Source organism: Muntiacus reevesi, chromosome 3 (assembly GCF_963930625.1).
Source record: "Muntiacus reevesi chromosome 3, mMunRee1.1, whole genome shotgun sequence".
NCBI lineage: Eukaryota > Metazoa > Chordata > Mammalia > Artiodactyla > Cervidae > Muntiacus > Muntiacus reevesi.
Window position 1 is genome coordinate 32241107 of NC_089251.1, and position 12110 is coordinate 32253216.

Sequence of the window (12110 nt, forward strand, 5' to 3'; positions counted from 1 at the left end):
AATCATCAGGAGGGCTTGTTAAAATTCAGACAACTGGGACCCACCCACCCGTGGTTTTGCTGGCCACTGTTTAACAACTGGCTGGGGGAGGGGAAACGCAGTCCTGACTTGCAGCTTTTGCCCATTTTCTTGGTGTAAATACCCCTACCAAGGTCAATTTCAATCTTCCCATGTGAAGTTCACTGAACACAGAGTCAGGAGAGACATGTACCATCAGCTCTTGGGAGCAGGTCTCACCCCAGGGGCTCTGACTTAGCAGAATGGCTATTTCTGACCTGTGTCCAGGTGATGCTGATGATGGAGTTTGGGGAGTTCACTTTGAGAATCCCTGTTCTACTACTGCCGACTGGAACTTCAGGCCCTTTTGGCCCTACTAGGGCCAGTTGAGCACCTGCTGAATACTGGGTGTGCAGGTACAAATTTTCCCTAGAAGAAGCCCAGAGAGCCATAGGGCTGCTGCAGTGTGACAAGACACCCCCAGGGGGCAGGATGGGGCTACTGCCCCACAGTGCTCAGAAAAGGCTCTGGCCTTCCAGCTTAACCAAGGTTTCGGAGTTTAGTCTTGCAAGGGACATAAGAGGAGAGTTTATCCTGCAACAGCATTCTTTGAAATGGACAGTTGATGTGATCTTAGTTTTATGTAAAGAATAAAGAAAAACATTTTTATAAAACTTTCCTCCTTTCACATGTCTGGAACATACAGTTTAAGCAAAACTAGTGTGCTTGCTATGAAAACACAGTTTCAATACATGTGCCCTCCATGCTCCTTCTAGCAGAACACTGCCCTCAACCCCTTCCATAGACGTTCTCTGGGGAAGGAGCTGGTGTAGGAAAGAAGCCTTGGGTCTGGTCTGTCTGGTGACCCCAGAGACCACATCCAACCCCGACCCCTGCTGCCCTCTGTCTGGACTGGCTGGAAGTTCAGCAGGGTCTGCCTATTGCTTCTCTGACTCTGGGTAGGTCCGCATGGAGGAGTTGCCTAGGAGGAGGCCCAGGTGGGCTCCCATGTCCCTGGAGAGCTGGGACCTTTCCCTGGAAGGTGCAGGCATGAGGCCATCCATTCTTCGGGAAGGAGTGCCAACCCCGGGTCAGGAGGTCTGGATTGAAGACTAGGTTCTGCCTTGACTCTGCTGTGTAACCCTGGGCAAGGACAGTCTCTGGGCCTCAGTTATCCCTGAGCTGTTGGTGAAGGAGCTGGAATCATCCATCTTTTGACAGCCTCCCTTATGCAACTCATCTGGGTTACCCATCACAAAGAGAGTACCCCTCCCACCCATCCTATCAACAGGGCCCACAGTTGGGCAGGCTGAGTGGAGGCAGGATCCCCGGGTACTTAGCCAGCAGGGAGGGGGCCTTTACACAGTCGGGCCTGCAGACTGACCACAATAGAGCTGCAACCAGGCTCCAGGACCTGTCAATAATTCATTGCTTTCCCCTGGGAGCTGGTATCAAGTGCCTGAGGCCTGGCCGGGCCGCCACTGCTCTCCTGGCTCCTGAATTATTCAGGAGTCCCAGGAGACTGGTGCCTGGGTCAGGCCACCCCCCTCTCACAGGGCCCTGGACAGGCAGAGGGGGTCATACAAGATCTCCCATATCCAACACTCACTGAGTCCTCATAGGGAAGCCCAAGGCTCTCAAAACAGGACCTCATTCAAGGTGGACGGAGCAGACCTGGGATCTCCTGGCCCCTGACAAGGACACTTTCTTTCTTCAATCCATGTCTCCTCTTCTCCACAGCCTTTACAACCGCTGGGTGAGGGGCCAGCTCCTAAACTGCCCTCTGCTTCTAGACCAAGTCCCCTTCTTTGTGATGGGTGGTGGGATCAGACCCCCAGGTTCTAAATCTCACACCAGCCTCCTTTACCTCAGTTTCCCCAAATGCACCAGTCAGGTGACTGGGTTCCTGGAGCACCCGGAGTTCTTCAGAGAAGAAGGACCGCTTGGGTTTGGGCTCCTAGATGCTCCCACTCTGTACGCTATCTCCTCCTGACCAAAGGGGACATTCATTCATTCATTCATTCAATCATTTCCACAGAGTAATGGGGGTCTGCTGGGTGCGGGCCACTGTCCTAAGCTATGGGTGTGGCTTTGCTGGTTGCTGTGTCCAGAGGCTCCCCAGAGGCTTGGCTTGCTCATCAGAGGGAGCCTGGTGACGGAGCTGGACCACAGTGGGGACAGAGGGCACACACCAGAGGGGCCTTTTCTTTGGCTCAGGAAATAGAGCCCAGACTCCAGGGTGGGAGACTGAGTCCCACTTGACTCCAAGTACCCACCCTTCCTCTCTGACTCCCAGAGCTGGCCTGTCTCAGGGTGGGTTCTATGTTGTCCACAAGACCACCATTCCTCCCCACCCCAGCTCTGCTGCCAGCAGCTCCCTGGACCTTCTCCAGGCTTTCAAAGGAATGACAAGACTCCCTTCTACCAGGCCCATGCCTCCCCTTGTCCTGCCTTTTCTTAGGTGGGGGCAAGGGAGACAGGGAGAGAGAAAGGAGAATCAGAGTAGGCACTCCCCCTGCTGTCTCCCCTCTCGCTGGCTTTTTAGGACAACTCATCGAAGCCTTGCATTCTAGCATATTCTTTATTAGGGTAATCAATTTTCTAAACAACCTACCAAATACTTCTGATTTGTTTATAGCAGGAGTTTTCATGTTTTCAAGGGCTTCCAGCATTCCAGGGATTGATCTAGAAGCTTTTGTTTAGATGATTTAGCAGTCTCTTCTGCGTCCTTTGCTTCCGCCATCACTGCTCACATAGCCCGCTTTCTGGGAGTCTGAGGATCAGGAGAGGAGGAGGAAAACCTGCAACCTAGCCTCTACTCCACTGTTGTCTATCCCTGTGGCCTTGGTCTCCTCTCCAAGGCTCAGTTTCCCCATCTGCACAGTGAGGGTTGCTCTGACTGAGCTCTAGAGCTCCCCAGTGCTCTGCCATCTACTGTGGGTCTGTTGGGGGGCCCAGAGCCCCTACCGGTCCTAGACTTCTGCTTCCTCCCCATATCCACCTTATTGTGCATGTTCCTGTTTCTCCTGTCCTCACAGGTCACCCAGTCTCTCACTCCAGGAAGAATATCCTGCTTTACTTTAGGGGCCCTGGTAGGGTGTCTCATGAACTTTCTTGTGGGTATCAGAGGCAGCTGCCTGAATGATGGGATGCCCTGAGCCAGCCATCGTGGAATGCCCACTTCAGGTACTCAGCTGAGATCTCTCGGGCTTCCGATAAAAACCACAGAATCCTTGGATCCATGCAGTTCCACCCTTCTTGACTCAGAAACTCCTTCTACAGCATCATGGTCCACTCTCTGATAGCCCTCTTCCCGAGACAGCTCAATGGTTAGAGAGCTCTCAGATCTGTCATCTGGCAGTGCAGCCTGGTCCTCGTCCTGCTTCTAAGCACACATCTTTCCTCTTTCACATGGCAGAAAACCTTCCTGGGGGGCAGGCATGCTTCTTAACCCCTCATCTTAGCACCTCCAATGACTAGCACAGTGTCTGGCTGGTACAGAGTGTTTCTCAGTGAATGTTAGATGAGTGACCGAAAAGATGGACAAAGGATGGATGGATGAACATGTCTTCTGTGATTTTCTCCTCCAGGCTCTCAGCCCCTTGTCACGAGGCAAGATTTAAAGTCCTTTCCCCTGGGAAACCACAAGGCAGGGCTTATTCATGTCCTCTGCAATCAGCATGAGGAATAGGGGAACCCTTGCCCCTCATCGCTCCTGCTCTGATGGCTCTACTTCTATTAATACGACCTAGGATTAGGTGAGCTTTCCTTTCATCTGTAGTTTTCTTCTCACTGTTTAGTCATAGTGAGCTCTCAGTGACTAATCCTCCCTTACCTTTTCGGACATGTTGTGTGGTTCAACCATGACTCTCTCTACCTTGTATAAGAGCACTTGGCTTTTGAATCCAAGACAGGAACTAACATGTACTAAATTTAGCCAATGTAGGAAACATGAGATGTGGGTTTGATCCCTGGGTCAGGAAGATCGCCTGGAGGAGAGCTTGGCAACTCATTCCAGCATTTCAGTATTCTTAAGCTTCCTGAGTGGTGGTAGTGGTAAAGAACCTGCCACGCTCAGCACTTAATTTGTGCCTGACACACAGTAGGCACTTAGTAAACATAGGGATTGGATGAATGAATGAACATCTATCTCACTTGATTCACACAGCTTCCCTTTACACATGCATACATTGAACTCAGAGAGGTTATGCAACCAGCCCAGGGTCACACAGCAGATAACTGAGCTGGGATCTGACAGCAGGCTTGCCTGACTACTAAACCATTGAATCAAATTGTCATTGAGCTTCTAGTTCTCTGCAGGTGTGACAAGTTCACTCACAGGGCTACAGGTAGATGGTCTGTTGGAGGATATCATTACCTTCTCTGGTAGGTAACTGTTGCCCAGCTTGGCGGAAGGAGGAAGACTTGAGAAAGGGGACAGGAAGCTGTGAGAGGGCTGGGGGACTCTGAAGACAACATGAGGGAACAGAGAGGGGGGTGTTTGAAGGCTGATCCAGGCCAGGATGCGGGTCCCCCTTTAAACTCAAAGGAGAGGGCAGCCCAAGGAGAAGGAAGGCCCCTCTCCCCTGGTCCCACACCTCAGGGCTCCGCCTCTCTCATCCCACCCCACACTCACTTGTTGCTGAAGACTTTGCTGTAGTTGAAGATCTGAATCTCGAGCATCTCATTGCTGTCGATGCTGCTGGCCACCGGCCACCGGAAGGTCTGGGGAGAGAAGGACAGCTGTGGCCTTGGGTGGAAGTGACAGGGAGGGGTGAGGGGAGCGGGAGGGGGCCCCTGATAAGATGGCCCCTTGCATCAGCTTCACAGGGACCAAGCTCACACCTGGAATCTCTTTTAATTCCAGCACCACCTTGCAGCGTGGGTACTACTGCCCAGTCCTTTGTCAAAGATGGTGCTCGTAAAGTCCACCAATCTTCCCAAGGTCCTGTGGTCAGTGAGAGAACCTAGAGCCAACCAGAGCTTCTGACTCAGCCCGGAGTTCCTTCCACTGTCTCCCAGCTGCCTCCCAGCTTCTGGGTGCGCTTGTGCATGGGTGAGGCAACCCATGCAGGCTGGGCAGGCAGGCTCCAACACTGTGGGCTGTGAGTTTGGTTCCTGCTGTGTGCAAGGGAAGTTGTAAGTCATTGGCTCTCTCCTGTCAAGATGGTTCTGATCCTGCCTTGAGTGGGAGGTCCTAGGCTCCCCCATTCAGGTCATGCCCCCTATCCCCCACCCCCAACCCCACCCCGGGAATGTTAACTTCAGGGACAGATTTCAGCACAGTTGGTGTGATTAGGATCAGGCCCACAAAGAGGGGACAGCTGGTCTCCACTCATCATTTCTAAATTTGCCCTCACCACTTGGGTCTTAATTATTGAATCACAATGATGAACAGGAAGTTCAGTGGGATTTTTTTTTTCCCTGATGCCCTAGAAATGGCAAGGAGAGCCCAAAACAGAGGCCAAAAGTTACAAAGTACTCCACTCACTAAAGAGAGCTACTAATAGGCAGAACCAGGCACCTCCCTAGGGCTGCTTCAAAGGTGGGCTACCCCAGCCATCACTCCAGTTTTCCTTTTCTTGGCATGTAAAAGAAGATGGGGGAAGGGAAAGCTGGAGTGTCTCACCCCAGGCACAGAGTTTTGTGGCATTTCCCTGGGAGAACAACTCAGAGAGGGAGGTAGCGCCGGAAGGGGAGCCTGGCACCTGAGCTCCCAGTGACCTCTGCCTCCGACAGTGGACTGGCTGGCCTGTCCCCTCAGCTTCTCAGGAGACCCATGCGGCACCTGGGGGCAGTGACAGTGGCCATGCAGGAGCCTGGCATGCCACTGCTGGGTGTGTTGACTATGTGGCTTATGCTCTGTGGGTCAAGTGGGTGCTGTGAAGAGAAGTCAGGGTCAAGTTGGCCTGTGGACCCTCCACCCATGGCGGCCTGCTTGGGGGAGGGGTCCTCGACTCCCAAGAGGCTGGGGCAGGAGCTGGGGGTGGGGTGGAGCCAGGTGTCCTAGGTTGGAAATCTACCCCTAGAACCTGTCCACCTGGTGTCCCATAAGACAGCAGGCCCACCACGTGTCCAGAGGCTTCCAGAGCTGATTGGAGCTCACTAGAGAAGCTGCCGGACTTTCCCAGTGGTTCAACAATAAAGAATCCGCCTGCAATCCAGGAGACACTGGAGATGCTGGTTCAATCCCTGGGTTGGGAAGATCCCCTGGAGGAGGGCATGACAACCCACTCTAGTATTTTTGCCTGGAGACTCCTATGGACAGAGGAGTCTGGCGGGCTACAGTCCATAGGGTTGCACAGAGTTGGACGCGACTGAAGCGACTGAGCACGCGGCATGCAGAGAAGTTGCCACACCACTCCGAGGGGCCATGTTCACAGCAGAGACCAAGAATCAGATCAGGTCACACTCCCCTGCCCCCCTACTGGAGTGGGAGGAGGAGGTGGAGGCCAGAGCACGCGTGCCTGTCCCACTCCACGTCTTGAGCTGTAAGCCTGAGAGAAAGAAGACCAGATGAAACCAGGGAGCCAGGATGGAGTAGTAAACGCTTCTGGACTGGATTTGAATATCAAAATGACCAGAAAGCTCTGAGGTCTGTTCAAGGTGTCACTGAAGGATGGTATCAAGGGGGATTTGACAAGAGCAGGTGGAAAACAGCGACTTAAGTTTCATTTTTATAACCCACGAAATTCAGAATGCACAAAAGGCTAGTAAAAAGGAATAACAATAGTAATACTAATAATTTGTAGAAAACTTTTCATTATGTGGGTCTGAATGCTTTAGATGCATGAATTCATGAGTCATCACAACCACCCAAGAGGCTGGTCATGCGTTCTCCATTCTATAGCCAGAGGAACGAGGGCTCAGAGAAGTAACAGGATGCCATTGTGAGTGGCCCAGCAAGCGCTGGGGGAGGCTCCTGAGGGCCCACCCCACAAGCGTGCCGCTTCAGAGCTGCTCTTCATTCTCCACTGGGGACTCAGGGGCTGGTCGGGGGGACGGGGCCAGCCTGGCAGGTCACCGTCCAGTGTGGGCAGGGCCCATCACAGCTTTCATGTCCCCTCTCTCCGGGGCTGGTCAAGGCCCAGGGAGACCCCCTGACACCCCCATGGTCAGTTGGAGCAGGCAGATGAGGGAGGAAGAAGCAGAGAAAGGAGGGGACAGTGTGTGGGGAGGGAGAGGGCTCTGAGAGGGGTGTGGGGAGGACTTTGGGGGTCTTGAACCCAGAAGGAAGAGGAGTGGGGTGGGGAGGCTGGGAGGCAACCTGGCCGCCCACAGGCCCGTTAAACTGCTTTGTTCCTGCATCTGGAGGCTTCCGACTCAGTCAAGGGTGTGGTTTTCTTAATGAAGTTGCTGTTATTGGGCTGCAGAGAAATAACCCAGCAAGGCAAAGGCTTAATCATTAGCCACAGTGCAGAGAAGAGAGGGCCTGGGTGGGGGGGCACCAAGGTTTTGGTTTTCTTAGAACAAGGGGAATGGGTGTTTGAACCACCTGAGTGTGTGTGCGTTGGATTTTGGCACCTGAAGGAGGGAAGGGGTGGGAGAAAAAGAAACTGTGGAAGGGGTGTTGAAGATTGACATGGTGAATACAAAGAGACGGGAATGGCTACCAGCTCCAGGATTTTTGCCTAGAGAATCCCATGAACAGAGGAACCTCAAGGGCTGCAGTCCATTGGGTCCAAAGAGTTGGACTCAACTGAGCATCTAAGCATACATAACGCACACACACCACATTCACAGAGGAACTGGGAAACAGTAAGTCATTAAAAAAATGGGTGGCCAGAAGGGGACACAGCTTGTGGCTTCCACTTGCCCGTTCCAGACACTGGCTTGCCTCGTGGTCAGGGTGCAGTTTACTGGGTCACCAGGGCTGACAAAGAAAAGCAGGCCACCATCATGGACCCATTTGCTGAGCAAAGAGGAGGGGAGTCAGTGAGGGTCAGAGGGGTGCCTCCCTGATGGGAGGTGAGACTCCAGAGGAGGCCCACCTGAACACCCTTTCAAGAATTCTTCAGCTGAGAGAACATGTTTAGCATTTCCAAGAAGGAGTCTCCACTGAGCCCAGACATCCCACAGAAGCCTGAGAAGTGTGAAAATGTAGATGATTTGAGTCACAGAGCGTTGGGGTGGTTTGTTACACAGCCCCTGCTGACTGTGACAGTCCCCTGTGCTATCTGTGCCTCTCTCTAAGAGGCAGCCTCACGTCAGGGAGGTCTGTCATCAGTGCCAGAGCTGACTCCATGCCTGGGCCTTGTTCTCCACACACTAGCCCCTTCCCTTCCCACTGCCCCCAGAATTCCTGGGATAGCGTGACTGTCCCGCTCAGCAGTTCAGGGCCTGAGCAGAGGCCGCAGGGCTCCCTGGGGCCTCTCTGCACTCAGCCTGCCACATGGAGGGCACTCAACAAATAGGCCTCACACGGCTGCCTCAACTGCAGGGCTGTCCTTGCTGGCCTGAGGGTATGGCCGGGCTAGCTCCCCTCTCCACATCTCCCCTTCCTCCAGAGAGTGAGGGTGACGTCGCTGGACTGCTTCTGGGGGTTCCCGTGAGGCTGGTGAGGCATTGGCACAGAACCCTAATCAACATGGTGCCTCACTATAGTGACTTTTACTGTGCTGCCGCTCCTTCCAGGAGCCGGGATAAGGCCTGGCATCCTGGGGATGGAGACTGCAGAGGCCTGCTGGGGACAGAGCCTCTCTCCAGCCTGAGGTAGCACCAACATGCTTCTCTTCCTGCAGCCACAGCCGTGGAGGGTTGTACCTTCTAACTCTGGAGATGCCTTGAAATCAGTGACCTAGCGACTCAGCCAAGGGAGCCCACACATCATCTAAGGTCCCGCCTCATGTCAGCCTCCAAACTCTCCAGGTAGTCGCTGAGCCAAACACTGCCACTCCAGTTGTCGTGAGCCAGCAAGCCCCACGCAGGGGCAATGTTTGCTGAGTACCTTCTATGTTTGCTAAACACCTCCTCTGTGCTGGGCTCTGTGTGGGGAAGCAGGGGTGTCTCTTGGGAGCTCATGAGTAGTTCTGAAGATAGACACAGACCTGAAATTGCAGCCTGTGATGGAAATATTGACAGAAGTAAGGTGGCAAGCATTAGGGATGGATGGGGAAGAGGTAAGAGCACTAGTGGTAAAGAACCTGCCTGACAATGCAGGAGACAAAAGAGATGTAGGTTTGATCCCTGGGTCGGGAAGATCTCCCAGAGGAAGGCATGGCAACCCACTCCAGTATTCTTGCCTGGAAAATTCCATGGACCAAGGAGGCTGGTGGGCTACAGTCCTTAGGGTCACAAAGATTTGGACACGACTGAAGTGACTTAGCACGCATGCACGCATGAGGAAAGAGGACCTCTGTCTGGAATGTGGAACTGTGACCCAGTTCACTTGCTCTAGGCTTGGCCGTGACCTGGCAGGTGACGGCCAGGGCGATGGAGTTCTGCATCCTATCAGCCCCAGTGATCTAGGACTCCACGGAAAGGTTTCCCTGATGTGGGCTGGAGAATGACCTGGGTTATCCTGGGCTTCATCAGTTAAGTTTGAAACCATCCTAAATCAGCAAGGTAGTGTCCTTAAAGGGACAGTCCTCTAGATTTTTTAGGGGGAAGATATTAGGATGTGTTGCAAAGCTGTAGGGTGCAATGGAAAGAGACCTCTTTAACTTAGGAAGTTAAAGACCCAAGTCTCAAGTTGGGTTCATTCTTTTGTTCATTCTTTGACTCAGCAACATTTCCCTGAGCCCTGTGCCAGGCCAGTAATGGACCAGACAGGTGTTTTCCTGACCCACGTTGCTCACAGTCCATGTCTTCCAGGTACAAGCAAAGTGGGAAGATGAGATCTGACCCTCCACCTCCCGCCCCCAGGCTGATGCCCTCTCCTCTGGGCTCAGAAGGCTCATACTGTATCTTTTTTGTTCTAGGTCCATCTCCCCACTGGACTGAGCCCTTTGAGGGCAGGGCTGAGCCTTGTCCACTTTGCAAGTGGCCATCGGCTCTGGAATTAGACTTCAGTTCAAATTCTCATGTGCTACTCATTGCCTAGGGAAATGCCCACTCAGTGCATTGCAGTGAGATATAAGGCTCAAGTGAGCTCTCAGCCTGGCTCAGTACATCACAGCGGCTCTTATTCCTACAAGTACTATTGTTATTCTGGCCTCTCTTAGGGAGTCTGGTCCTCAGAGAACATGGTTAAGGCCAAAACAAGATGGCTAGAAGTAGGCTGGGGGTGGCCATTCCCCTTCCCCTCCCACCCTCCTCCCCGGGGCCTCCACTGGCTGCTGGCCTGGCACAAAGTCTGTCTCTCTCTCTCTTTAACTTGGAAAGTTAAAGACCCAAGTCGCAAGTTGGGTTCATTCTTTTGTTCATTCTTTGACTCAGCAACATTTCCCTGAGCCCTGTGCCAGGCCAGTAATGGACCAGACAGGTGTGTCTGGTCCACCAGGGAGTAATCCTTCTCTCTCTAGCTTCTCCATGGTTGTAAGTTAAATGTAGGATCTCAGGTTCCAGCCTTTGGGAAAGGGGACACCAAGGCCAGGCTCTGTTTCCACCATTGTTGTACAGCACATTGTCTTTCTGTCAGCCCCCAGTCCCCCAATTCAGGCTTGTCAGCCCCACCTGCTGTGGGCCCTCTCATCCTTTTCTGAGCAGAGGGGGGAGGGACATCTGTTTTCACGTCTTTCATTTCATTTTCAGCCATGCCACATTTCTGGAAGGCAGAGAGAACAAGGAGTCTGTTCCTATTTTTCTGAAGGGGAATCTGAGGCTTGGAGAGGTTGAGTGGCCAGCCCAAGATCTCAGAATTTATCAAGTCCAGGGCTCATGACTCCCAGGCCAATGTATTTATACCTCACCGAGCTGGTTCCCAAAGGCCCTGGGCACAATCAGAGTGAGAAAAAGGAGTTCCTGGGAAGCCAAGAGGCCTTTGGAGGTTTTGCAAGGGGCAGCTGAGGTTTCCTTTCTCAAGCTTTTTCTGGAACCACTGACAGGCCGGTTCTTTCAGGAATCAGCCAGGAGAGTCTAGGACTTGTCCACTCCAGGATGGGGAGACAGGTCCAAGTGTGGGTGCAGTCCAGGCTATTTGGAGAGATCTCTGGGCTCTGCCTGATCAGGAGGTGGGAGGGTAGCCTCCCTGCTCTGTGTGTGTCCTGCTGACCAGTGGCAACCAGGCTGCGAACTGCTTTTCAGAAGGAAAAAGGGAGGCATGACTGTGGAGAGACCCCAGCAAGCCCTTGCAGGGGTGATGGGGGGCGGGCCAAGCAGCTTTCTACTCTGCATTCAAAGGGGGCTTAGAATCTCATCTAAGCCTGGATTTAGAACCCTGTCTTTGCCACTTGCAGCTATCACCTTGGGAAGGAGACATACTCTCTGAGCCTGAGTTTCCTCACCCGTGGGTTGCTGTGGAGACTGGATGGATGAGGTTTCGCTAAGGACACAGCGTGGTGCTGCTGTGGGAAGCTGCTGCTGTGATCCTCCCAGGGGGCTGCCCACCAGGGAAGTGATGGGCAAGTCCCTGTCGTGTGGGGGCCCTGGGCCCTGCAGGTCACTTAGCATCCGTGCCCTATTCCACCAAGTGCCAGTGCGTTCCCCACTGTGATAACTGGCAACTTCCCTGTCGACCCATGGGTGGGTGTAAATTTCCCCAGGTGAGAACCGCTTCTCCCCACCTCGAGGCTGCTATGTGATCCAGGCACGTGCTTTCACTCATAACTCCCTGGCTTCCACCCCTTCCTGGTGTCTCCACATTGGCCTGGAGGCTCCCAGTGCCCAGGTTTCTGCAGGGATCTGTATGTGTTCTTGCATCTGCTTCTCTCTTTTGGGGGCATCTCTACCTGGACCCACACACACCAGGTGCTCAGAACTTGGTCCCATGCTCAGGGCAGCAGGACTGACTCCCCCCTTCCCCGCCCCATGCTGGGCAGCACTGGGAGGAGGAAGGACATGGTGATTAACTTGGAATGTCATGTATACCCAGGGATCAGGTGTCCTAGGGTACAGTTAATGGAAAAGAGTGATGGTGTCCTTAGAAGGGGCATCAGGTTGCTGTTCACAGGCTGGAGGCCCGGGTGGACATGTCCCCTGGGAGATTTGGTGAGAAGGAGGGAGTCGCGGGCTCT

The 12110-nt window shown here is 53.4% G+C and overlaps 1 protein-coding gene across 3 annotated transcripts in view; it reads right to left on the reverse strand.

Annotated features, from left to right (window-relative positions):
- Nucleotides 1-12110, reverse strand: part of OTOF (otoferlin) — a 90351-nt gene that overhangs the window by 57597 nt on the left and 20644 nt on the right. For all 3 annotated transcript variants that reach the window (XM_065927211.1, XM_065927209.1, XM_065927210.1), the window contains exon 3: nt 4634-4722. In XM_065927211.1, coding sequence (XP_065783283.1) covers nt 4634-4722 — 89 coding nt within the window. The remainder of the gene's footprint in view (nt 1-4633; nt 4723-12110) is intronic.